This window comes from Phodopus roborovskii, unplaced genomic scaffold (genome assembly GCF_943737965.1).
Source record: "Phodopus roborovskii unplaced genomic scaffold, PHOROB, whole genome shotgun sequence".
Taxonomy (NCBI): Eukaryota; Metazoa; Chordata; class Mammalia; order Rodentia; family Cricetidae; genus Phodopus; species Phodopus roborovskii.
Genome location: NW_026125506.1, coordinates 672088 through 697632, shown reverse-complemented (window position 1 = coordinate 697632; position 25545 = coordinate 672088). Strand labels below are relative to the sequence as shown.

General features: G+C 52.6%; 1 protein-coding gene across 1 annotated transcript; it reads left to right on the top strand.

Moving 5' to 3' along the window:
- The first annotated feature begins 330 nt into the window (after window positions 1-330).
- On the top strand, window positions 331-24298 carry Ulk1 (unc-51 like autophagy activating kinase 1). The gene is made up of 28 exons (XM_051176420.1): window positions 331-693; window positions 1003-1095; window positions 1180-1221; window positions 11108-11140; window positions 11322-11358; window positions 12933-13106; window positions 13205-13278; window positions 13539-13640; window positions 14489-14547; window positions 14627-14709; window positions 15038-15088; window positions 15239-15327; window positions 16041-16188; window positions 16557-16617; window positions 16820-16909; window positions 17271-17396; window positions 17701-17846; window positions 17971-18057; window positions 18396-18664; window positions 19181-19374; window positions 19595-19704; window positions 19783-19926; window positions 20427-20617; window positions 20772-20944; window positions 21028-21146; window positions 21421-21578; window positions 22298-22433; window positions 22508-24298. Exons 1-28 carry the CDS (start codon window positions 583-585, stop codon window positions 22561-22563), a joined length of 3156 nt encoding a protein of 1051 aa, XP_051032377.1. The 5' UTR covers window positions 331-582; the 3' UTR covers window positions 22564-24298.
- The last annotated feature ends 1247 nt before the right edge of the window (window positions 24299-25545 follow it).

Here is a 25545-nt window from a genome sequence, read left to right as displayed (position 1 = left end):
TCGCACGCTCTGGGCGCTCTGGACCCGCCCGGCCCGCTGCGCCTACTCCCAAGTCCCGCCCACTATTGGGCGTGCTCCCTCCGAGGCCCCGCCCCGCCGCCCACGAGGTGTCTTCCATTCTGGGCCCCGCCCCTTGCCAGCTCCACCACCTAGGAGGTCCCGCCTCCGCGGGCCCCGCCCCTTGTCCCGCCTCCGCGCAGTGCGGCTGCGCGGGCGTCTCAGGCTCTGAGGCCCCGGTGCCGCGGATCTTTTGTTTCCCCCGCGGGGCTGTGTGAGCCGCGTCGTCTGTCAGTGCCGGGTCGGAGCCGGAGTGTGCCTGAGGCGAGGCCCGAGGTGGAGTGGGTCCCGGCTGTCAGCGCCGGGAGGGTGCCGCGGGGGGACGCCGAGGGAGCTCGCCGCCCCGTCCGCCGGCCTGTGGCACTGGGACCCGGCCCAGGCCTGCCCGATGGGGCGCGCGGCCCCAGCGATGAGCCCGCGCCTCCGGCCCCGCGTACACGGCCCGCCTGCCTCCCGCGCCTGCCCCTGAGGCCAGCGCACCCCGGAGCACCGCCCCCGGGCCTGCGCCCCCGGCCCGCGCGCGCCATGGATCCGGGCCGCGGCGGCGTCGAGACCGTGGGCAAGTTCGAGTTCTCGCGCAAGGACCTGATTGGACACGGCGCCTTCGCGGTGGTCTTCAAGGGTCGCCACCGCGAGGTGGGTGATGCTCCCCGGGGCTCCGGAAATCCGTAGAGGGACCCAGTTCAGGACCCGAGCCCCGGAAACCCACCTGCTACATACACTAGCTCCAGAGACCAGGAGACACCAGCCCAGGATCCTGTAGTCCTCAAGTGTCAGAGCAGTCCTGGGAACCTAGCCTGGAACTCCAGGCCCAGCCGAGAGAGCCAACCTGACTGCCTCTGGCATGCTCCCGTCCATCCTACGACCCTTGGAACAGTCAGCTTGGGGGGGGGGGCAGAGGGAGGGATGTTCGCAGCCCTGAAGTTCTACGTTTGGCTTTTTCAGAAGCACGACTTGGAGGTGGCCGTCAAATGCATTAACAAGAAGAACCTCGCCAAGTCCCAGACACTGCTGGGAAAGGAAATCAAAATCCTGAAGGTGAGCCAGCGCCTCGGGGGAGGGGGAGAGAGAGGGTGGGCCGGCTCTTGTCTCGCTCATGAGAAACTTGGATTTGTGTCCTAGGAACTAAAGCACGAAAACATTGTGGCGTTATATGACTTCCAGGTAAGGCCGGGAGGTTGCTGCTGTGGGGCTTGGGGGAGGGGTGGTGTTATTCTTGCAGGTGACCCATTCACAGCCTCAGGCTCTGGGTTGACTGGGGTTGGAGTCCCCGGTGGACAGTTGATGGCTCTAGACTAGTATGGTGTAGGTAAAAGAAGCTGGGGTTTTTTGTGTGTGGTGTGTCAGACTTGCCCAACTCTGAAGCCCTACAGGGTCCTGGAGACCCCATCTCTGGCCCAAGTTTGTCTTGGTTTCTCCTACTTGTTGGGGACCCCCTCCCAGCTTGTCTGTTGCCTGAATGGGGAAGGAAGGCGGCGGGCGGCAAACACTAGTGTTGGATCTGTGGCGATTCTATTGTTCTGATCGTGTGTGGTTTGGGTTTTATGTGCTCTGGTGCTGACCCAGTGGCCCTTACTGCATCTGGTGTCCCTGGCAGGCCCACCTGTCTGGGCTGGCTGGTTTGTTTGTTGACATTGCTTCAGCGGCCTGGCATTGGCCAGCCCACTCCTGCGTCAGAGACTGGGAGGGGGAGGGGCTGCTGGAGATTCCTTCTTGCCGGCAGTTGGGTCTGGGCCCACAGAATCCAGCAGCAGGGTGCTGTCGTCGTCTCTGGACTGGCAGCCTCAGCAAGCAAACCAGCTGACCAGTCAGCCTCAGGGCTGTCCTCCAGGTTCTCAGCCCAGCGGTGGCAGGGGCTGGAGGCCCTGGATGCCGCATGTGGCCACCAGGAACCCTAGGTGCTGGTTCCTGAGCAAAGTGCTGACTAATGATTTTGAAACCTGTTTACTGGGGCCACGGGACCAGCCCTGGCCGAGGGAAGTTCCCAGCAGGCAGCTGTGTTTTGGTGGCTTCCTATCCTGCCTTCATTCTCTCTTTCCTTCCTTCCTCCCCTCCCCTGGTCCTCTTACAGCTTTCTCTTGGGGGCTGTGACATGTCATAGGGTGACCTGTGTTGCAGGGCCTAGGTCCAGTGTGACAGGGTGTACCTGGCAATAGCTGGAGACATTGTGTTCTAGGTCCGGAAGGTTGTCCTTCCTTCTGCCTTATATCCCTTCCCCAGGCTTCCTCCTCCCCCTGTCCCCGGTGCTCTAGGCAGGGCCACAACAGTACAGTTGATGAGCTTGTTGGAGGCTCCAAGGCTGAGTAGATGACATGACCTTCGTAGGGACAGACTCTGGCCCTCATTCCAGCTTGTGATCCCTTCCAGGTTGGTTCTCACAGTTCCACGCCTGGTCTTTTCCATGGTTGCCTTCCTAGAACTGGACAGGTAACTGGGTTAGGTGGACTTGAGGCCTGTTTTGCTCTGGTTTTCACTTCTGCTTCCTCCAGTCGAGCCACCTGCTTGAGGACCTCTGCCATCTTCTCCTCCAGTGTTGGCAAGGCTGTGGCTTCTCTGCCCAAAGGAAGTGCTGAGAAATGTCAGCCCCTGCCTTCTCCCTGGGTTCCAGGGCCTTTCACCCCATGGCCTGGGGGTTGTTGCTGTGTATCCTTGATATTTGTTTAAGATACACACTTTAGCCAGGGAAGATGATTTGGCCAAGAAAGTTATCCAGTACTGTAGAAGGGACTGAACACAATATATAAAAGTCTTTCTTCAGTCCCTGAGCCAGGTGGAGGCCTGCTGCTGCCCTTTCTCCTCTTAGGCATCCCCACAGTGTTTGGGGTGTTCCCTGGAGATGTGTACCTTTGCTACCATACTACCCACACTGTCGGTCCTCCACGGTCTCTTGGAGAAGGCAAGAAGCCTCAGTTTCTTGTCACACTGATGTCTCTGAACAATCAATCACACTTGGCTCATTATTGGAATGACAGCTTGCAGCCTGCTCAGTGCTCAGAGCTGGCCTGCAGGGAGGTAGTTACCTGGGTGGCAGCTCTGTCAGGGGCAAGGTTGAGGCAGTGGGAACACAGGTGGTACTTGCTGTTGCTGTGGTGGTTATGTAAGGCCATGTAGCGCTCAGTCCTTAACTGTGGTTCATTTTACTGGCCTAACCCTCCTGAGGGACATAAGCTATTCCGGGATTCTGGCAAGTCAAAATGTGGTCATGACTGACCTTGGGCTCTTTGGCTGAGATGGGTGTGTAGATGGATTCCTAGAAGTTGGAGCCCTGGGCAAGAGTGTACATACTGTACTGTAGTTTGAATAACTGTTTAAAACTGCCACCCCAACAATGCCAGTTGTATTGTCTCAGTCAAATCTTAGTATTGGTGTTTTGTTTGTTTTAAAGATTTGTGTGTGTGGGTGTGTGTGTATGTCGTGTGTGTTGGTGCTTTCAGAGGTCAGAAGAGGACATCACAGCTCTTGTAGTTGGAGTTACAGGCAGTTGTGAGTTGCCTGAGGAGGGTGCTGGGTCTTCTGCAAGAGGAAAATATGCCTCCCCCTTTTAAAATAAATATATCATTTATCTTTATGTTCATTGGTAATTTTCCAGTGTATGAATATCTGCATGTATATCTGTGTGAGAGTATCTGAAGCCCCAGGTGTGAGCTATCATGTGGGTGGTGGGAATTGAATCTGGGTCCTCTGGAAGAGCAGACACTCTTAAACTGCTTAGCCATCTCTCCAGCCCCAGCAAAATATGTCTTAACTGCTGAGATCTCATACCATAGTCCTCATCTTGAGTAGTGGTGAACAAGTCTGCTTTTGTCACCCATGTTGGTAGCAGGGTTCAGTAATCATGATGGTCTGGTCTGGAGCCCTGCAGCCTGTCTCTGGGTGTTGCTTTGCTGTGTACTTCCATATGAGAGAGATCATCAGCAAGTTGCCTCTCCATGCCTGTGTTTTTACCTATAAAAGACCAGGGTCTGTGGTGACAACTTTCTTACAACTGTACCTACTTGGTACTGTCTAATCTAAACAAATGGTTTTGTTGTTTTTTTTAAGACTGGGTTTCTTTGTATATCCTTGGCTGTCCTAAAATTAGCTCTGAAGACCTGGCTGGCTAGCCTCACAGAGATCCACCTGCCTCTGCCTCCTGAGTGCTGGCTGGGATTAAAGGTGTGCCCCACCATCACCCTGTTGTTTATGCTACTGCATTTTATGAAAGAAAGGAGTTCTGTGATAGGTTGCACGTAGGTGTGTCCTCTCCCTCTTGTTTGTTTTCTTTTGTCCCTTTGAGCCAAGGACTCATTCTAGCATTGGGATAGCCTGGTGCTCATTGTGTACCCAGTCTGGCCTCAAACACCTGGCAAAAGCAGGTTAAGGGAGGAGAAGTTTATTTTGGCTGCAGGTTCTCTAGTTCATCATAGCAAGGAAGGCAGGGTGGAGTTGATGACGCTGGGAAGATAGATGATTGAACTCAGACTACAAGTGGCCTGGCTATCTATAACCTCCTCCAGCCATGCTTTTAGCCATGAGGATTCCACATGCCACCAGTTGGGGACCAAGTGGTCAGACATGTGAAATCATAATACCTGGTCGGGTGTAGATTACATTCCTCTAATCTCAGCACTTGGGAGGCAGAGGCAGGCAGATAAGATAGATCTCTTGAGTTCCAGATCAGCCTGGTCAACATAGTGAGACCCTTAACACCAGCTTTTTTATTCTTGGTAGTGCTGGTAGTTGAACCTAAGGTCCTGACACTCTCTGCATTTCTGAGTCTACCGGAAGAGGCGGCAGCAACTGGACGGAACTCATGACTTTCACCAAGGGTAGAATGGGCTCTCTCCTCATCTAGCATTCGATGTCTGGACTTGTTCCTGCTCTGGCAGAGTGGGCACTGCCAGAAGCATAATATCAGGCCATAGAGGTAGGCCCAGTCCTTGCCTGTTTGCCAGCCTTGCTACTGATGACTCCCTGGAGGATAGTACGCTGTCCGGCAGGTTCTTTGAAGCCCTACGCCTTGCCAGGTTGCCCAGAGGTGACTCACCTGGACCTTGTGGACAGACCAGCTCTCTGGGTTATTCTGTCTGGGTTAGGGGAGTGTCTATTTATCACTGGCCTGTGATGTGGGTTTGGTCATGACCATCCCACCCAGAATGGAGATAGTGTTTGTCATGTGGACCCAGTCAGAGATAGGCCAGGATTCAGACAAGTCTGTATGCCTACAAAATTGAACGTTTTCTCTCCTTCCTTCTTCCTTCCTCTCTTATTTATTTATTTGTTTGTTTGTTTGTTTGTTTGTTTATTTCTTGAGACAGATATATCCTTGAGTGGCCTGGAGCTCACTGTGTAAAACTAGGCTGGCCCCGAATTCACAGAACTTTGCCTGCCTCCTGCCTTCCCAGTGCAGGGATGAAAGGCATGTACTACCACACCCACCAGCCTCCACACCCAGCTCTTTGTCTTTTGAAGGAGGGTCTCCTGTAGCCCAAGGCTAACCTTAAACTCCATGCATTTTTTATCTCCAACCTCCTCACTGTCTGGCCTTAAGGATGCTAGATGCTTTCAGACTGGGTTTTGATATGTAGCTTTAGCTGGCATTGAACTTGTGGTCCTCATCCTCCTAGGTGCTGGGATTACAAGTGTGCATCGCCTTGCCTAGTTTGTTTTTTAAGTTCATTTCTATGGATGTTTTGCATATATATATACACATATACACACAATATATATATATATATTGCTTGTCTGGTGTCCATCAAGGCCAGAAGAGGGTGTTGGATCCTCTGGAACTGGAATTACGGGTGGTTGTGATGTGGGTGCTGGATATCAAACTCTGGTCCTCTGGAAGGACAGGGCTCATATTAAACACTGAGCCGTCTCTCTAGCTCCATCTTTTTGTTTTCTTTTTCCCTGTCCTGGAACTCACTCTATAGACCAGGCTGGCTTCAACAAACTCAGAGACCCACCCCCATCTCTGCCTCCTGAGTGCTGAGATTAAAGGCGTGTGCCACCAACGCCCACCCGGCCAGCCCCATCTCTTTGTTTAACACTTTTTTAACCTTTGTGTATGTTAATGGGATGGGATATTCACATGTCATAGTGCCCAGGAAGAGGTCAGAGGACAACTTTGGAGTAGGAAGCTTTACCCACAAGGCCATTTTGCTGAGCTTCCACTTTATTTTTTAATTTTTATTTCTTCTCCCCCCCCCCCCATGGTTTCTCTGTGCTATCCTGGAACCAGCTCTATAGACCAGGTTGTCCTGGAACTCAACAGAGATCCACCTACCTCTGCCTCCTGAGTGCTGGAATTAAAGGCAAGCATCATCACAGCCTTTTTAAAATTTCCTTTAAAGAATTGTTTTTAGCCAGGTGTGGTGGCACACACTTTTAATCTCAGCACTTGGGAGGCAGAGGTGGGTGGATCTCTGTGAGTTTGAGGCCAGCCTGTTCTACAGAGTTCTAAGACAGCCAAGGCTACACATAGAAAAAAGAAACCGTCTTAAAAAGCCAAAAATAAGAAAAAATAATGATTTGTTTTTATTTTGTGTGTTTTTCCTGCACATGTGTATGTATCATGTGCCCACTGAAGTCATAAGAAGGTTAGATCCTCTGGAACTGGAGTTACAGGTGGTTTGAGCCATCATGTGGGTATTGTGAATCAAATCCAGGTCCTCTGCAAGATCAACCAGTGATCTTAACTGATGAGCCATCTCTATAGGTCCCTACCCTCCTTCCCACTTAATCTTTTAAACTCCAGAATAGGGGGTTAATGTTGAACCAAGAATTGAAGGAGGCACATGTCACAGGTGTGTGGAAAGTAGTTACCATTCAGAAACCACTAAAAGACTGCAATTTTAAACTTGTATTTATTTTGTATATTGGGTAGACATGTTCACCATGTGGAAGTTAGAGAATAATTTGGCAGAAGTTGGTGTGTCTATCAGATGGGTCCCAGGAATGAAACTCGGGCTATTCGGCTTGGTGAGCATAAAAAAAGCCTATGGCTGTGTAAGACAGATGCCATGTTCTAGAGGTTGCCTGCCCTCCTTCCCCTCCTTGCCCTGGCCGGCCTGTGTACTTCCTGCAAGTAGATTGACTTTCTGTCTTTTGCAGGGGAGTCAGAGTCACTTCTGTGGTGGTCAACATTACTACTGTACATAGCAGTGGTGGTGCATGCCTTTAATCCCAGCACTCAGGAGGCAAAGGCAGGCGGATCTGAGTTCGAGACCAGCCTGATCTGCCAGAGCTAGTTCCAGGACAGGCTCTAAAACTGCAGATAAACCCTGTCTTGTAACCCCTCCCCCCAAAAATATATTACTGTACATAGATTACAGGAGTATGGTCCTGAAGAGGAACTATATGGAGTTGGATTCCCAAGGGTGCACTCTGTTCTTTATTTTTACTTTTGTGGCTTCTCAGACAGAGGTCTGACTCCACAGTAGAATGTTGATGCATGGCAGAAGGCATGGAGATGTCCCTGGACACACGGATGCTTCCTCCAAGAGGCCCAGTCTGGGTTGGGAGGCTGTAACAAAGTGTGACTGCTGGAGCCCAGTGGGGCAGAGTGGACCGTCCTTACGCCCTGAACCCCCTGGTACTATGACCTAGCCTTCTTCTGTCAACTGTCTGGAAGAGCCCAGTTTGCTGTGGCTATAGTCTTGCTGCCTTCTGCAGTCCAGAAGCCTGGCTCTTTGAGAGTTAATTGGGTCAGTGCATGTCACCCGCCTGCCAGACCCAGCTTGAGATCACCAGACCAGAGTAGAGCAGGCAGAAGGTGGAGAGCTGGGATCCTATTAAGCAAAATATCTCAGTGTCTGGGGCGGGGCAGCCTCCTACGTGCCCAGATGCCCGTGCAGCTTCCTTCCCAGGATGCTGGACTCCTGGGCCAGCAGTCATGCCTGAGAGTAGCAGACCCAGCTCCTACAGGAGTGCTGATTCTGTTCTCCCTCTTAAGTTATCTCTTGCTCTTGTGAGTTTCTGCTCACAGGGAAGGAAGCTCAGCAAAGGGGTGCCTGTCTCCAAGACTTGCTTTGCCCTGCTGTCAGCTGTGATTTGTCCACTGGCCACCCTGTGCCACCCTCCTCTCTTCACGAGGGCTGGGTACTGGGACCTGACTGACACAGTGGCAATATTGGGAACCCAGGACATTCCCCATCATGCTGAAGACGATCTGCCACCCTGTGTGGGAGGCTGTGATGATTGATGGGAAAGACATTCTTGAGAAGGGCTGCTGTCTGTTCATGTATACCCTGGAGTGTATGCTAAGGAAGCACTTGGCCTTTGAAGTTCCTGAGGGTCTTGTGAAGCCCCTAGAGTTTATAGAAACCAATTGAGCAGAACAGAATCTGGACAGGTAGTTCTGGGTGATCTCAAGGTGGGTTGGGACAGGGCAGATCTGACTACTATGGCTGTGCTTTGGCCTCTACCTGCTACTACCCCTATTCCTAAGGAGGGTAGCCTCATCTTAATAGAGGGGGACAGGTTTGGGTGGGCTTCCCTTTAAAAGCCTTTGCCTGGAGGCCCTTCCTGCTTTGTGGTTTAACCTCAGCTCCCTCCAGGCTAGAGACAGCAGGGCCCAGCTCTGTAGGCAGGCTGTAGAGTTCCAGCTTGATTGGGACTGGTTGGGTATTGGCTTAGGCAGGGAGATAGAAGATGGTATGAAAGCCAGCCTGCCTGGGCGAGCCCTGCCGTTCCACAGAGCTGGGCATGTCTCTTGGTTTCTTGGGCCTTGGCTTGCTCATTTGTGAAACTGGCTTGGGAACATCCTGTGTCTAGTATCCTGTGGGGCTCAGGAAAGTGAGTGCAGAGGCAGGGGAGAGTATAAGGAGCAGGTTTGGGAGGGCTTACCAGTGGGGGGGTCTAAGGTCACAGCCCAGGGCTGGTGGGGACACTCTCAGATGGAAGCTTACTCTTTTCGGGCAGTAAGAGTGGGCAACAAGCTGGCTGTAACTAATTGAAGCTGACCCCACTCTACCCTGAGCTCTTCTGGGTCTCCTTTAGGACCACCTCCTGGGAAGGGCTAAACAGGGTCTAGCCAGGGACTGTGCAGATGCTGAAGTCCCATGGTTCACTGGCAGCTTAGAGAGGCAGGAGGCATGATGCTGTCTGTCAGAGGATAAGTTTAGAGGTGCTGGCAGCAATCTGTCCTTGGTTGCAAATTCTGGGTTAGTAGCTCTGAGGAAGGTATCCTATCCTTATATTTCTTGTTCTTGTCTTTGTCCCTCCTTGTCTTGGGTGGGTGGATGAGTTTGGGGTTCTGGGGACAGATCATGCTCCAGGGAGCAGTTAATGATAAGGGGAAGCCTGTGTCTCTACCTGCCACCCTCTGATGTATGTGTCCCACAGCAAGTGGCCCCAGCAGCCTCCCTTACTTGGGCTGCAGGCTGAAACTGCGGAAACTGGCCCTCTTTGATACAGACAAGCAGGGTGTGTGTAAAGGGCAGTGGCACTTTATGGGTCCTTATCTCTGACACCTTTGCTGTGCCCTGAGCCCTCCTAGCTCTCACTTCAGTCAGGCTGAAGGGGCCTCAGACTGTTCCTTCATTTTGGTTTCCATCTTACCTAGACCTTGTCCCTCTTTCCCGGTCCCTGTCCCAGGCTGGGTCCCTAGCCTCCTTCCTAGTTGTTCCTCTGAGCCTTCCTTTGTGGCTCAGACTGAGGACTGTACATACCTGTATCACCTGCCCCAGAGTGTCTCTCCTGCAGCTGACTAGGAAGGCAGAGAGAGGTGGGAATGGAGCCAGATGGGGTGAGCCAAGGCTCCTCATCCAGAGCAGGGAAAGTGAATTCAGGCAGGACTTGGGGTCTTGGGCATACAGGCCTTGATGAAGCAGCCTCCTGCCTGAGCTACACTCAGTTTGTCAATCTTGGGAACACACTGGAGTGCGGCAGTCAGGCTGCCTGAACACACTGCTTAGCTGCCCAACTTCTCTGGTGCAGTTCTGTGGCACATGGGTAGGCTCTTCACGTTCACATCACAGGTAGGTGTTCAGGTGTTTTGTGTCTGTCACTCGTGGGGTGTTCATGTGTAAGCATTAGTCATGGGGACTGGGAGGCTGGGTAGGAGTCCTTGGAGTGTGAGTACATGTTTGGGGCAGGTGGCATTGGCCGCTGTGGTGGGGTCATCTGGGGCCTAGAGTGTCTGCCCATCCAGCTCTCACAGGCTAGCACAAGGGCTTTCCGCAGTCTTAGTCCAGGCCCTGGAAGAGATCTGAGGAATCTCCTGTATTTCCATCTGCAGCTGAGTGCCTGAGGGTCAGGGACTGGATCCTCGAGTGCTATGGGAATGGGGTGGAGCCCTTGCTTTTTGCTGTGGTTCCTAAGGCCTGCTCCACCCAGCTGGCAGCTATACTGCAGGGATCTTGCTGCGTGTAGAAAATTGCAGGATGCCTACACCCAGCCTGACTGACTCGATACCCCTAGGCCCCACGTTTCTTGTCAATGAAATAGTTGGTTGAGAGTGGTAGTTTGAGGAGCGATTTGCCATGGGAGGCACCACAGTTTGGGGTTTGGCCCTGTCAGATGGGTGGTCCCTGTTCACACCAGGCTGAGTTACCTCCTTGGGGACTTGATTAGACAAGGGAACATACTGGTACCCAGGTGATTGTCTTTCTGAGCTTGAGAGAGGTCATTGGAGGGAGGAGACCAGGATACTTCCTGCTGAGAGTCTGCTGGCCTCTAAAGCCCCACAAAGCCAGACCAGAACAGCTGGAGGCCTCCAGACAGTACCAGTCTGGAAGTAAGAATCATTGGACAGGAGTAACCTTTATAAATAGTGGTCCCTTTATAAATAGTTTCCTACCCTGAACTTTAGGGGAGCTCCTCAGACCTAGTGTCTGAGACACCCATCTTCCAGGCCACTTTTCACAGATGTCCTGTCTCCTAGATTGAGTCTTGGACACAGAGGACACCTAGGCCTGGCCATGTTCACTCTACCTCAAGCCTTGTAGGTAGATAGCATGTTGAGGGTGCCTATTGTGGCCCCAAACACCCAGGGCTCTTCTAGGTAATGCCCAATGAAAGGATATATGCAAGGTCCTCTCCATCTCAAATGGCTTGTTCTGTCTTACAGGAAATGGCCAATTCTGTCTACTTGGTCATGGAGGTGAGTTCCCATGGGGCCAGGGGAAGCACCAGGGCCCAGAGGGATAGGGGTGGGTGGATATAACCATGCACTATTGACATTCCTAGGTGAAATTTGGGACAGGTCTAAGGAACAGGTATGGGGTTAAGGAGCTGCAGGGTCTTTGGCCGTGTTCTGATGGTGTGTTCCTGGTCTTTTGCAGTATTGTAATGGTGGAGACCTGGCCGATTATCTGCACAGTGAGTAGGCACACCCTTACTGGGCACTGATGTTAGCCTAAGATGCTGCCTGCTTGATTGTGGCAGTGATCCTTCTTATCCCTTCCTGCTTTGGGGCTGTATAGAAGGGAGCCCAGCTCTTTCAGGCCCTTAGGCCTCACCACCCTCAGCTGTTTGTGGAGCGTCTCCCACATGCTGGGTGGGTGGCTTAAGCAGAGTAGTCAGGTTCTGCTACTTTGGTGGGGATGAAGACACAAGTAGAGCAGGTGGATAAGTGCAGGCTTAGGGAGAGTATATGCTTTCCATGGTAGTCAGGGGCTTTGGTGTATATGTGGATCCCTGTGGGTGCAGACTAATAAGAGAGGTGCATCCAGGAGAGCAAGGAAGCTTCTGGCAGGCAGCAAGAGAGCTCAGGACCCACTGAAAGATAGCAGGTGGGTGGGTTGTGATGAACAGAGTGATGGGGCATTGATATCTCCTCCATGGTGCTCTGAGGGTCTGAGAGAGGCAGGTGGTGACAATGCAGAGATGTTGGCCCAAGGCCTGGAAGGATGCAGTGGCTATCCACGACTGCAATTCAGAATGCTTCACCTTGGCAAATACAAAGCAGGGAACAGGGATTGATGGCTCAAAGCAGCCCATCTCAGACTGTGAAGGAAATGGCAGCCACTCCTTCTTTTAAGAGTGGGGACTCCAGGGACCTGAGCACCTCCTAGCAGACCTCCTGAGCATTCCCGAAGGGATGCAGGCATTTAGAACAGTCTTCTGTTCTTTGGGGCCTCCCTCTGCTGGAGCGTCTGGATAAGACCCCAGACTGGGATGCTGGCTTTCCGTTGAGCCATCAGAATAGGCCCTGAGCCTAAGCCTAGGAGGGCCCTTCGAGGTCTGCTGGGATGAGTCAGCTGTGGAGTAGGTCTCGGGGTGCTGTCTTTGGGCTTCTGGCCTTGGATGCAGTGGCCTGTCGGCTCACTGTATGCTCAAGTTCACGTGGCTGAGCCGTGCTTGGCTTTGCCCGCCCAGTATTTGCTCTTGTCTCCTGGGGCAGTGTGCTGTGCCCATGACCTTCAGGAGTTGAATGGTTCCTGGCAAGTTTCCAGGCTCCACAGGTGTTAGGTTGGCCCTAGATCAGCCTCGAATGTCACCTGTCTGTGGAGGAGGAAACAGTGAGCACCAGTACAGGGCTGACCTGTAACTTTTGAGTGCCTCGGGTGCTCATAGACCCCTATGCACGTGTGTGTTGGTTGATTGCCTACCACAGGGATGTGGAGGAGGATCTAGGAGGTATCAATGGAAAGTAGAAACCAAGAAAAGCAGAATGCCTTTAGAAGCACCAAAAGCTAGCAGTTAGGGATTGATGTGGAGGGGGTCCTACAAGGGTGTGTGGGAGGAGGGGCAGGTGGACTCTGGGGTTGAAATGAGAAAGGCCCAGCTTCTGGGGGTTGCAAGACAAGTTGGCCACAGTGTCCAATGGCTTGCAGAATGGGTTGGCTCTGTACCCTGGAGGGTCTAGGGATGGGTATTGTCATTAGGCTGAGTTTGTCTATGTACATTCATGACCATGGTGTCTCAAGTCCCGAGCCTGCCCTTTCTTACAGCCATGCGCACACTGAGTGAAGACACTGTCAGGCTGTTCCTACAGCAGATTGCTGGTGCCATGCAGCTGTTACATAGCAAGGGCATCATCCACCGTGATTTGAAGCCCCAGAACATTCTGCTGTCCAATCCTGGGGGTCGCCGTGCCAACCCTAGTAACATCCGAGTCAAGATTGGTGAGATCTGTTGGGGTGGTTGGCTCTCTGAAAGACTGCAGCAGGGGACCCTTCCAAGAGCAATTTCAGCTCAGGCCATCTGGGTGCTTTTCCTGCAGCTGACTTTGGATTCGCCCGGTACCTCCAGAGCAACATGATGGCAGCCACACTCTGCGGTTCTCCTATGTACATGGTGTGTGCCCATTCATGATCAGGACTGCAGGGCTGGGTTGGTGTCAGCCTCCACCTGAGACCCTTTGCAAGAATGTCAGAACCCCCCCCAAAGATCAGCTATGGCCTCAGCTTGGGTTGTAGACCGTGGCAATACCATTTTGTCATGTCAAAACTGATTGGTTGTTGCTTTGGTGGTTGCACATGACTGGTGCCTGGTACCTGTTATTGGTTATTGCATACTACTATACAGTAATGCTGATCTGTGTTGTCACCCTGTAGGCCCCTGAGGTCATCATGTCCCAGCACTACGATGGGAAGGCTGACCTATGGAGCATTGGCACCATTGTCTACCAGTGTCTGACAGGGAAGGCCCCCTTTCAGGTAAGTGAACCCCATGACATTAAGGTCTTAGTGGTGTCCCCAGCATGGAAGAGTACAAGCTTGCCAGATAGGGAATCAGTTTGAGTTACAGGTATCAGGTTGGTGGCTATCCTGCATCCTCCAGGTGAAAGCTATCACAATGATCACTGAAACTTTTTCTTGAGTCAGATAGCCTTAGACCCTGCCCAGTCACTCTTGAGCCACAAAGATGTTTCCTGCCTCACAGAGCAGTCTTCTTATCTAGGGCTTAGGTCATACCTCTGCTTGGTAAGTTAAGGGTCACCTCTGCTGTGACCCCATCAGAGGTCAGAGTCATGTCTCAATATGGACCTTCCACCCACCCTTGCTTCTAAAGCAGCTGTTAGCCCAAGTGTGGGTAGCCCTAACATGGAAGTAAAATCTGCATCAAGGGGAATTTGAGAACCTTTGATAAGACATGGTATTGATGCCTGCAGTGATCCCAAGCTGATAGGCCTGGCATAGTTCCTACTTGCCAACATTCAGGTTAGGAGCTAACCCCACTCCCTGGGATGTATATTCATGTATACCCATGACCCTGTCAGCTGTGTCCCCACCCAACAGGTGCTCAGTATATATACCCTGATCAGCCCTGAAATATACATATCCACCCATGGCCACCCCTTTCTCATTTGGAGGATCTGATGACTCCCTCTGTCTCACCTGCCTTCCCCTTGTCCTGTGTGTACATGGCACATGAGCTGCACTGTGGTCCTCACCATGGGATGACTGGGGACCAAGGCACTTGAGAGGCTAGGCAGTGGTAGCTGGCAGGGCTCTGAGGTAGTAAGCCATCTGCAGCACTGACCTTTTTCATGTTATCCCAACAGGCCAGCAGCCCTCAGGATCTGCGCATGTTTTATGAGAAAAACAAGACACTAGTTCCTGCGTAAGCAACTCTCCATTCTCCCCAGAGCGGTCCATCCTGGCACCCTACAACTCTTGCTCAAACCCATCCTCTCTTCCAGCATCCCACGGGAGACATCAGCCCCCCTGCGGCAGCTGCTCCTGGCTTTGTTGCAGCGCAACCACAAGGACCGTATGGACTTTGGTGAGCACAGCCACTTGGCACCCTGCCCCCTTAGTTGCCCTGCTTGGTCTAGGGTATTACTCTTGTGTTAGCTGGCCTTGGTGGGCACCCAGGCACCCATGACCTACCATCTGCTGTCAGCCTCCAGGCCACAATGCACTGGGCTTTTGTAACCCCAGCAAGGCCGGCAGATTGAATGCCCCTGAAACGGGGGTCAGATGTTCTCAGGAACCATCATCTGGGGCACTGACTTTGCCTAGGTATCTGGAGCCTGGCCTTGAAACCCAGGCCTCTGTAGTCAGGCTGCTGGGTCAGAGGCATGAAGATAATTCACTCCTTTTATCCACAGATGAATTTTTCCACCATCCTTTCTTAGATGCCAGCACTACCATCAAGAAATGTGAGTCTCTGAGGGTCTTGGGGAGACAGGGCTTGTGACATGTTCCCCAATGTTGATGAGAACTGGAGTATTTGGGCCAGTCAGAGGCCGCCATGTCCTCAGAGCTGTAGTGGGGCATAGTGTGCATAGTGACCCACGTTCCTCTTGCAGCCCCGCCTGTGCCTGTGCCCTCGTACCCCAGCTCGGGGTCTGGCAGCAGCTCCAGCAGCAGCTCTGCATCACACTTGGCCTCCCCGCCGGTGAGTTGGCTTCTTGGGTTTCTGTTGGGCCATGGAATGCTGAGTGATGGGTGTGCAGAAATAGAAATAGCTGCCTCTGGTCCTTACATGCTTTAGGCATGGTCTGTGTAGCCTGTTTTTCTGCATGACTAGGGACACAGTGACAGTGCTAGGTCTGATGGTCATACCCTATGGGACTTGAGCCCCATCTGAATGTTCACTAGCATTTAGTGGAGCAGTAATAAGCTAGTGTCTTGGTTTGGCTCCACCCTCTAGGCTCTGCCGTAACGGGGAGCAGGTTCATAGTCTGTGGTGGGGACTCCCCTCTGAGGGATTTCATGAAAAGTGTGCCTAAGCACTGCCACCTGCAGTGTGTGTGTGCGTGCGTGTGTGTGTACATGCATTCCTGACACTAACCCTAAAGAGGGGCTTGTCTTTAATGTGTGAAAGGAGTGCTAGAGAGAGAGCTCGGTGGTTAAGAGCACAGACTGCTCTTCTAGAGGTCTTGAGTTCGATTCCCAGGAACCACATGGTGGCTCACAACCACCCATAGTGAGATCTGGTGCCCTCTGTTGGCCCTCAGAAAGAGAGAAAGCTGCTGTGCTGCAGAGCTTGTCTGAGCCCAGCACCCTTTGCTTAGCACCGTGGGCCTGAGCTCCACTGTGTGTGGCCTGTACCATTTTTGGGGAGGTTGATTGGCTGTGGGCGCTGTTAATCCCTATTCTGTCCTGCAGTCCCTGGGAGAGATGCCACAGCTGCAGAAGACCCTTACCTCCCCAGCCGATGCTGCTGGCTTTCTGCAGGGTTCCCGGGACTCTGGTGGCAGCAGCAAAGACTCCTGTGACACAGATGACTTTGTCATGGTCCCAGCCCAGTTTCCAGGTCAGGTCCCACTACATAGGCAGGCAACAGGCTACATGTATGTGGGCATGGGGTTCAGACCTGACTCCCTATGGGCAATTGAATGGTTGGGTTTCTAGAGTCCTGAGTGTGTCTGGAGAGCCCTGTGGCAGGTTCCAGAGCATTAAAAAAAGGGGCATGTGGTTCGTGGTCCATGAGTGTCTACTTTCGTCTTAGAGTAGACTGCCATTGCACTGGGATCCTGCTCTGTATTAGTAAATAACTGCATTGCCCAGACTGCACTCTCTGGGGAGAAAAGGGACATTGGACATTGGACAGAACACAGAGTCAGAGACACGGTCAGGTGAGCCAAGGAGGACACCTTAGTCATATGCTTTCTTCTTCCACAGGTGACCTAGTAGCTGAGGCAGCCAGTTCCAAGCCCCCTCCTGACAGCCTGCTGTGTAGTGGGTGAGTCAGTCTCTCCTGACCTTTGCTCAGGGATAAATTGGGTCTTTGGTGTAGCCAGTGCTTTCCTGCCTGGTCCAGTCTTGGCCTGGAATAGGCCATTTGGGAAGGACTAAGGCTGCTGGGCCCCTTTAGGGAAGCCTGGTGAAGGAGTTTAAGGTCTGGATGCATCAATCTTAAAGGTGCCTGTCCATTCTTCCACCAGGAGCTCGCTGGTGGCCTCTGCTGGCCTAGAGAGCCGTGGTCGCACGCCATCTCCCTCTCCAACCTGCAGCAGTTCTCCCAGCCCCTCTGGGTAAGCATAGATGGGAAGCATAGACCCTCAGCTTTATGGCCACCCTTCTTGGCAAGATTGTGTGTCTAAAAGTCCTGTATCTGGCCAGACATGGCAGTGTGGGTGTCCCACTGAAGAGCTGTTGATGTGTGGCTGGATCGATGAGGGAACCAAGTGAGGATGTCACTACCTAGAAGACCTTCCTTCGCTGTATTTTATAGCAACGACACATATGTGGGGGTTCACACAGAGTGTTGGATGTGCACAGTGTGAAAGCCAGCTCTTCAGGCCTGGGCAAGACTGAGACCTCTCTACCCTGAGCCTGAACCTGGGCCTGAGCCTCTTCCCAGTGTTGTTTACAGTGGTTACCTTCTCTCCACAGCCGGCCTGGCCCCTTCTCCAGCAACAGGTATGGTGCCTCGGTCCCCATTCCTGTCCCCACTCAGGTGCACAACTACCAGCGCATCGAGCAGAATTTGCAATCGCCCACTCAGCACCAGACAGCCCGGTTAGTGTTTCTGACTTTAGTGAGAGTCCTAACACAGCTGTCCTATGGACAGTCATGGAGTTTGTAGAGTTGTTGTAACTAACTGCTGGGGGCTCCTGAGCTCATGAAACCCATCTTGTTGGCAAGCTGTGTTTGGTAGACTAAAGTAAATGTTAGGGATTGGATGAGTATTTCATGTAACCCAAGAAGGCAACATGAATTAGCAGTTATGATGCCTGTAAGCCAGAATAGCCAAGGAAAATCTGAGTGAGGTTAAGGCCCTCAGTGATATCAATTAGACCTTGTGTGTCCTTGCTCTGTGCAGGTCCTCTGCCATCCGAAGGTCAGGTAGCACTAGCCCCCTGGGCTTTGCTCGGGCCAGCCCATCACCCCCCTCCCACACTGATGGAGCCATACTCGCCAGGAAGCTTTCATTAGGAGGTGGCCGTCCCTACACGCCCTCTCCCCAAGGTAAGTCTATATGGGGATGAGAAATGGTGGGCATTCCTTTCTCATCTGTGAGTGGGTGGGGTGGGTGTGATGATCCCCCCCCCCCATTTTCTATGGTCTGATCTACCCACCCTTTTCCTACCAGTGGGAACCATCCCTGAGCGGCCCGGATGGAGCAGAGTGCCCTCCCCACAAGGAGCTGATATGCGAGCTGGCAGGTCACCACGACCAGGTAGGTGTGGGCACAGCCCCTGGCCTGAGCGTCTGTAGAGCAGGCATGAAGGATAGCTGACTCTAGCATCAACCTTTGGATCACAGAGGATACCTCCTGCCACTCAGTTCCTTGTACTCCAGGGCTGTGTGGCTTTGGACAGACTGCTAAGGCCTTCTGTACCTCTGCTCCCATGGAGACTTCCTGAGGTAGCTGTAAGGGTTCTTGTGTTCCTGGAGTGAGGTATCTAGAATGGTTCTTACAGAGACCTAGAGCAGGACCGTGCCCTGTTTGGCACTTTGCCAGTGTGCTTGGCTGAAGGACCTGAGGGTACTAATGTAGCCTGTCCCTGTCCCCAGGCTCCTCTGTTCCTGAGCATTCTCCACGGACCACTGGGCTGGGTTGCCGCCTGCACAGTGCCCCCAACCTGTCCGACTTCTATGTTGTGCGCCCCAAGCTGCCCAAGCCCCCAACTGACCCGTTGGGAGCCACCTTCAGCCCACCCCAGGCCAGTGCACCCCAGCCATGCCCAGGGCTGCAGTCTTGCCGGCCACTGCGTGGTTCACCTAAGCTGCCTGACTTCCTACAGCGGAGTCCCCTGCCCCCCATCCTAGGCTCTCCCACCAAGGTAATGACTCGGCTAACTTCTAGGAGGGACTGAGGAGGAGGAGACGGGGTGGGAAAGGACCTGGTCTCTGTCTTGGTTGCCTGTTGGGCTTCATTCACCCTTGGGCTGCTTCCCTGGAAGTGCCTACAGGGGATTAGGGAAGGGAACTTAGAGGAGCTGGCTCTTGCAGGGATGGCTTTTCGCCTTTATTTTGTAAGGTCTCACAGAATGGGGCGGCTGGCTTCCCTGATAGATGGGCCCTGTACTTCATCCTTGGGAAGAAAGCCTGGGCCCTGTGTCTCTTTACTAGGCCATGGCTCCTTCCCTGTGGGAGTGTGACACCACAAGGTGTTTACTGAGATGAGCAGGTCTGGTTGGAGCATCTGAAAGAAATCTCAGACTAGGCATGGTGACTTGGTGGATGCTTGATTTGGAGGGATGGATGGGTTTCCACAGCGGGCCCCATCGTGGGCTGCAGGTTCTGAGGTCGGCAGTCCATTGGGCCTTCTCTCAATGCTGTCCCTCCTTCCCTCCTAGACTGGGCCTTCATTCGACTTTCCTAAAGTTCCCAGCTCCCAGAATTTGCTGACCCTGCTGGCTCGGCAGGGTGTAGTGATGACACCCCCTCGGAACCGCACACTGCCTGACCTCTCAGAGGCAGCTCCTTTCCAGGGCCAGCAGCTGGGCTCTGGCCTGCGGCCTGCTGAAGACACCAGGGGTCCCTTTGGCCGGTAAGTGGGGTGGCGGTGTGCTCAGGAGCTGTCCTCCCTACTGTTCGTTTCTGACCCTTGTAGTTCAGCTTGTTTCCCTTACTTGAAAGATGAAGTGAGTTAGAGGACTACAGCTCCTTATGCCTGGCCTGAGCTATGGTTGTGTACAGAAATAGGGCCTCGGCTTCTGAGCCCCTAGGCTCTCACAGCACATACTGCCTCCCCATTCCTGCCACCTCAGGTCCTTCAGCACTAGCCGTCTAACGGATCTGCTGCTTAAGGCTGCATTTGGGACGCAGGCCTCTGACTCGGGCAGCACTGATAGCTTACAGGAGAAACCTATGGACATTGGTATGTGAGGGGTCTGTGGGGGTGTTGTGGGAGTCTGACCCCAGCATGGTCCCTGAGCTTGCCTTGTTTGTTCTTTAGCTCCCTCTGCTGGTTTTGGAGGGACCCTGCATCCAGGAACCCGTGCTGGAGGGGCCAGCAGTCCTGCACCTGTGGTATTCACTGTGGGCTCCCCACCCAGTGGTACCACCCCGCCCCAGGGTACCCGTACCAGGATGTTCTCAGGTGAGGGCTGTGCCAAGTAAGAGTTGCACTGTGGGATGAGGGTTCTTGAATGCAAACCCTTGTTCTTTAGCATAGTCCTGAAGGTCTATTTATGTAAGGTTTGTGGCATTCCCAGCTTGTGCATGAAGCAGGGATAGTACCCAAGATGCTGGTCTCCATGTCCAGCTTCCCTGAAAGGCTGGGAGTCCTGGCTAAAGAACAGATCCACGAGGGTCCCGTCACTTCAATGGTGGTAGTGCTTGCTTTGCCTTAGCTATACCAGTTTTGCACATGGCTTCACTGCCTTCTCTGAGCAGATGTGGGTTGAAGTGCTGGGAGCTAGAGTACTGGAGCCCTAGGGGTACTGGCACCTTTGACTTGTTGTGTTCCCTATTAAGGCATCAGGATGAGGAATGTGAACTGAGGCACATCTGAACTCTAGATACGGAGTTCAGAGGGCCTGAGATTGCAGGGTGAAAAGCAGGCCAGCTGCCTATCCCTTACCAGCCATCTGCCTACAGTGGGCTCTTCCAGCTCCCTGGGCTCTGCCGGCTCTTCTTCTGCCCGCCACTTAGTGCCTGGGGCCTGTGGTGAGGCCCCTGAGCTCTCTGCCCCAGGCCACTGCTGTAGCCTTGCCGACCCCCTTGCTGCCAACTTGGAGGGGGCTGTGACCTTCGAGGCTCCTGACCTCCCAGAAGAGACTCTCATGGAGGTGAGGCTTGGGGAGGTGGCAGACAAGCATGGGTGCTCCCCTCTGACTTGCCTGACTAACACTCGGGGAGAGGTGCCCCTCTGGCAGATGAACCTTTCAGCCCTGCTGCACACACACTTGTGTGTCCAGGCTCTGACCTTTATTACTTTCTCAGCAAGAGCACACGGAGACCCTACACAGTCTGCGCTTCACACTTGCGTTTGCACAGCAAGTTCTGGAGATTGCAGCCCTGAAGGGTAGTGCCAGTGAGGCGGCCGGGGGCCCTGAGTACCAGCTTCAGGAAAGCGTGGTAGCCGACCAGATCAGTCAATTGAGCCGAGAGTGGGGGTAGGTATTGTCTGGGGCCTGAGAAGCCAGCTCCTGGGCATTGTTGGCCCTGACTTGCCTCTGACCTGTTTGTTGACCTCTAGCTTTGCAGAACAGCTGGTACTGTACTTGAAGGTGGCTGAACTTCTATCCTCAGGCCTACAGACTGCCATTGACCAGATCCGAGCTGGCAAGCTCTGCCTTTCGTCTACCGTGAAGCAGGGTGAGAAAAGAGTGAGCAAGCCAGCCTGAGTGGGGACGCAAGACCACATGGGTGGGCCTGGCCTCAAGCTTAGAATGCAGAGTAGTACATGGATTTACCCAGGGTAGAGCTACTTGGGACTGATGTTGACCTTGCTACATAGGTCTGGGGAGAGCTGGGGGCTGTGGCTTCTGTCCAAGTGGAAAATGCTCCAATGGTGACATGCTTTCTAGCCCTCTGGGCCGGGTGGGGCACTGCTTCTGTGGGCGTGAAATGACTGGCCCTTCTACCCTAGTGGTGCGCAGGCTAAACGAGCTATATAAGGCCAGCGTGGTGTCCTGTCAGGGCCTCAGTTTGCGGCTTCAGCGCTTCTTTTTGGACAAACAACGACTGCTGGATGGGATCCATGGTGTCACTGCTGAGCGGCTTATCCTCAGCCACGCCGTGCAGATGGTATGGGGCAGTCTGTGGTCTGTGCTTTGTCTGGTGGGGGGCTTGGGATATTGTCCTGGATGTCTCTGATGTTAGGTGATGCTCTACCCAGCAAGCAGCAGGGGCTTCCCATGAGCTGACATAGTGACTGTCCACTGCCTCATCAGCTCGGGTAGTATCTCTGAGGTTCAGTTCCTAGGGCTAACTACACCCTGAAGCAGGCCTCTGCTGTGAGATTATTCACATATGAGGAACACCAAAGGAAGGAACTAAGAACAAGTTGACCTGTACTTTCTAAGGTGGCAGTGACCTCTCAGAACACAAAGTGATGCTCTGCATACTTCCCACGGTGCCACTCTTATTATCCTGGGGTAGGGATTGTTGTTTCCAGCCCAAGCAGATAGGGCAGTTGTCACCTTGCAGGCAGGTTAGCTCGCTCTATGAGCAACTGTAACTAATTCTTTAATTCCTTAGCCACCCCTAGGACATTATTAGATTATTAGCCATTCTTTTTAAGACAGAGTTTCTCTGTGAAGCTCTGGTTGTACTTGAACTTGTAGACCAAACTGTAGACCAAGTAGGCCTTGAACTCACCATTGCCTGGCTAATAATTAGCCATTCTTTTAATGCTCACTACAGATGAACATGGGCCAATCCACAGTGGGCAATGTGCTGAGCATCAGGCCATTCCTGCCTGGCCCTGGGCCTGCACAGCTAGCTCTGCCTTTCTTTGTCTACAGGTGCAATCTGCTGCCCTGGATGAGATGTTCCAGCACCGAGAGGGCTGTGTCCCACGCTATCACAAAGCCCTTCTCCTGCTGGAGGGGCTACAGCACACACTCACGGACCAGGCGGACATTGAGAACATTGCCAAGTGTGAGTGCCTGTCCTTTGCAGCTGGAGTGGGGTGGTAGGTGTGGCTTCCCCACCTCATGCTCCATCTTCCACAGGTAAACTGTGCATTGAGAGGAGGCTCTCGGCCCTGCTGAGTGGTATCTGTGCCTGACTGCCTGTGACCAGCCTGCTGTGCCCTTGGAGCCAGTCCCCTCTGCCACCCTGCAGGGTAGGGTCTGAGACCTGTCTTTGTTGTCACCGATGTGATGGTGCGGTGCTGAGACTGTGCCCGCCAGCTCCAGCAAGGATGCTTCATGGTGGACCTGTGCAGACTGGTGCGATCTTTGCCTCCTATGCTACCGGTCTAAGTGCCAGTGGCCTCCTCCTTACCCACTGGGACAGGAGTTCCTGAGCTTGTCCTTCCCAGCTGGCTCCCTCAGCAGGCATGCGTGGCCCTGGGAGGTGGTAGGCTGGTGAGCGTGGGCACCTGCCACCTGCAGAGCCCCATGGACAGGCAACGCCCTGAGACTTTTGCTGACTTCAAGCCAAAGCGAGCTTTTTCTCACAGCTCACTTGCCCCATTGCTCATCCAGGAAAAAAGGGTGTGGCCTTTTGGCCTCCTGATCTCTCTAGGAACCTCTCCCTCTGAGACTACCCACCCAGCTTTGTAATCACCAGAGCACTTTATGCAGACAGAGACTGGAGAACCTCAGCCAGCAGTTGAAACTGCTGGGAACCCACCTCCCCTTCCTGACTCTTGCTCTCCAAGATGCTGTACAGATGCAGACCATGTCTACGTGTATAAGCCCAGTGTGCACCTCCGCCTGTGTCTGGTCTTTGGAGGAAAACACAGGCTTGCCTCCTAGGGGAGAAGCAGTCCTCCTGTTCAAATGTTCATTAGGGACAGTCATTGTAAAGCACCATGATTCTTAAACTCAGAACTTCCACACTTTACTGCTAAAATGTGTCACCTCAACCCCCAAACTCAGTTTTTCTTTAAAAAGGAAAGTTCAGAGGTTTAAGAATTGGAAGGGTGAGGATGGAGAATTCAGAGAGCATTATTCTAGATGCTTCCCATGGAGGAGATGGCACCAGCTGTGCTGTGTGGTTGAGGATGAGATGCGGCTGTCTGCTGTAGTGTAGTGTGCGTGTGTGAGAGTGTGTGTGACTGGTGATCTCTATCAACTTCCCCTGTTAGATGGCAGAAAGGGCAGTGCCCAGACGCCATCCTCCCGTGCAGTAGGCAGGTGTGGGTGGAAAATAACATATGCAAAAATGTCCCCCATGGAGCGTTCCTGTCAGTCTGGCCTCCTGTGCATGATGGCCTTCAGGGTCTGTGCTGAAGCTTGTCTTCCAGGCTCCAGGGTGGACACAAGCTAATACCTTCCCAGCCTCCCTGGCCTGCTGGTCCTTTGTCACTGCTCTGTCCATGTGTACTTGAAAGTATCTGAGTGTCCACGAGGCAGATATGGGGTTGGTATCCCCCAACAACATTCAGTTAAAGACCACACACACACTTTTTTTGTTTTGTTTGTTTATTTTTGCAATACTTGAAATATTGCCACTGTGCTTGGACATACGAGAAAAGCAGATCTCTGAGACTAGCCTCCTTCCTAGTCACCCCATGACCTCCCCTGCATGTAACATGTTGTATTTATTGCTTTGTGGCCAACTGGAATCCAGAGCCACCAGGGAGGCTGGTGCAGGGCTCCCCACCTACCACCTGGTTCCTAATGGCTGCTGGGTGGCTGTGTTTGTGTGTGGCTGGCTGTGTGTGGCATGAGCCAAACCTGCTGTCCAAAGCAGGGCTCAGCCCCTGTCAATTTTAAGATGAATTCTGTGTGAGTCCACCCCTTTTGCGTTTCACTGTGTTCTATCAGTTTAAGGAAATAAAATTTGGAATTATTGATGTGGTGTCACCGTTTGTCTCTGGCCCTGCCTTTGGGTCTATCTTTGCAGGTTGTATTTGTCCTATAGGGCTTCACAGCCCCAATAATGGCTTACTCAGCCCTGGGAAAACAGTTGAGACTGGGCTAAGAGAGTTCAGAGAAGGCAGGTCAACTCTCTAAACCGTTTGAGGTTACCAGCTCTTGGTTCCCTTTGGAGATGCACCAGGTTGAAGGATTTACATTATGTGAGATTCATGCTTCCTTTGAGAGATAGGGTATTAAATTCCCAGGCTCAAATGGTCTTTCTTCCCTTGCTTCAGACTTAGGAGTAGCTGTGACTGTGGCCACCTTGCCTTATTTGGAGGGATATTCAAACCCTTTGTGCCCCTCCCCCCCATACTCTTATTTTATGGCAGGGTCTCACATAGTCTAGGCTGGCCTCAGTCATGGTATAAACAACTGGATCAGAAATCCTCTTAGGTGCATCACTATGCCTAGTTTCCTTAGCCTATCCCAGGTCAAACTCCCCCCACTCCCCCCCCCCCAAATCTACCTGGGGATCCTTTCACTTGCTCTGCACTGAAATCTGTCTGGGTTCCCTTTGCTTGCTCTGGCACTGGGTTGCCTTTTTACTGCAAAGCAAACATCTGGTTGTAAGGCCTGCACTTTAAAATTTGTATAGTCTTCACAGGATATAAATGAGCTATTATTCTCTAAGAAGGCTAACCACAATACTGAAAGTGAAAGTTCATGAAGAAGGCAGAGTTGGGGCTCAGAGATGGCTTAGTGGTTAAGAACACTAGCTGCTCTTCCAGAGGTCCTGAGTTCAATTCCTAGTAACCACAGGATAGCTTACAACCATCTATAATGAGATCTGGTGCCCTCTTCTGACCTGAAGTCTGACATGCAGGCAGAACACTGTATATAGTAAATCTTTAAAAAAAAAAAAAAAAAGTTCCAGAGGTGGGGTGGGCCTGCTGTCCACAGGGATAACCAATGGGAAGACATCACATGCTCATGGAGTCCTGTGGGAGCCAATAGACAACTTTATGTTTTCCATATCCCTTACACAATGGAGCGTTTTACGCATTATAAGTGAAAAATAAATTATCCCAAGAACCCATATATATTCATACCCAAACAACTTGTTTGGATTAACAGTTTAAGCAAGCACAGTATTCTTTTGTTTGCTTGATTTTTTTGTTTTGTTTGCTTGCTTTTCAAGACAGGGTCTCTTTGTGTGTAATCCTGGCTGTCCTGGAACT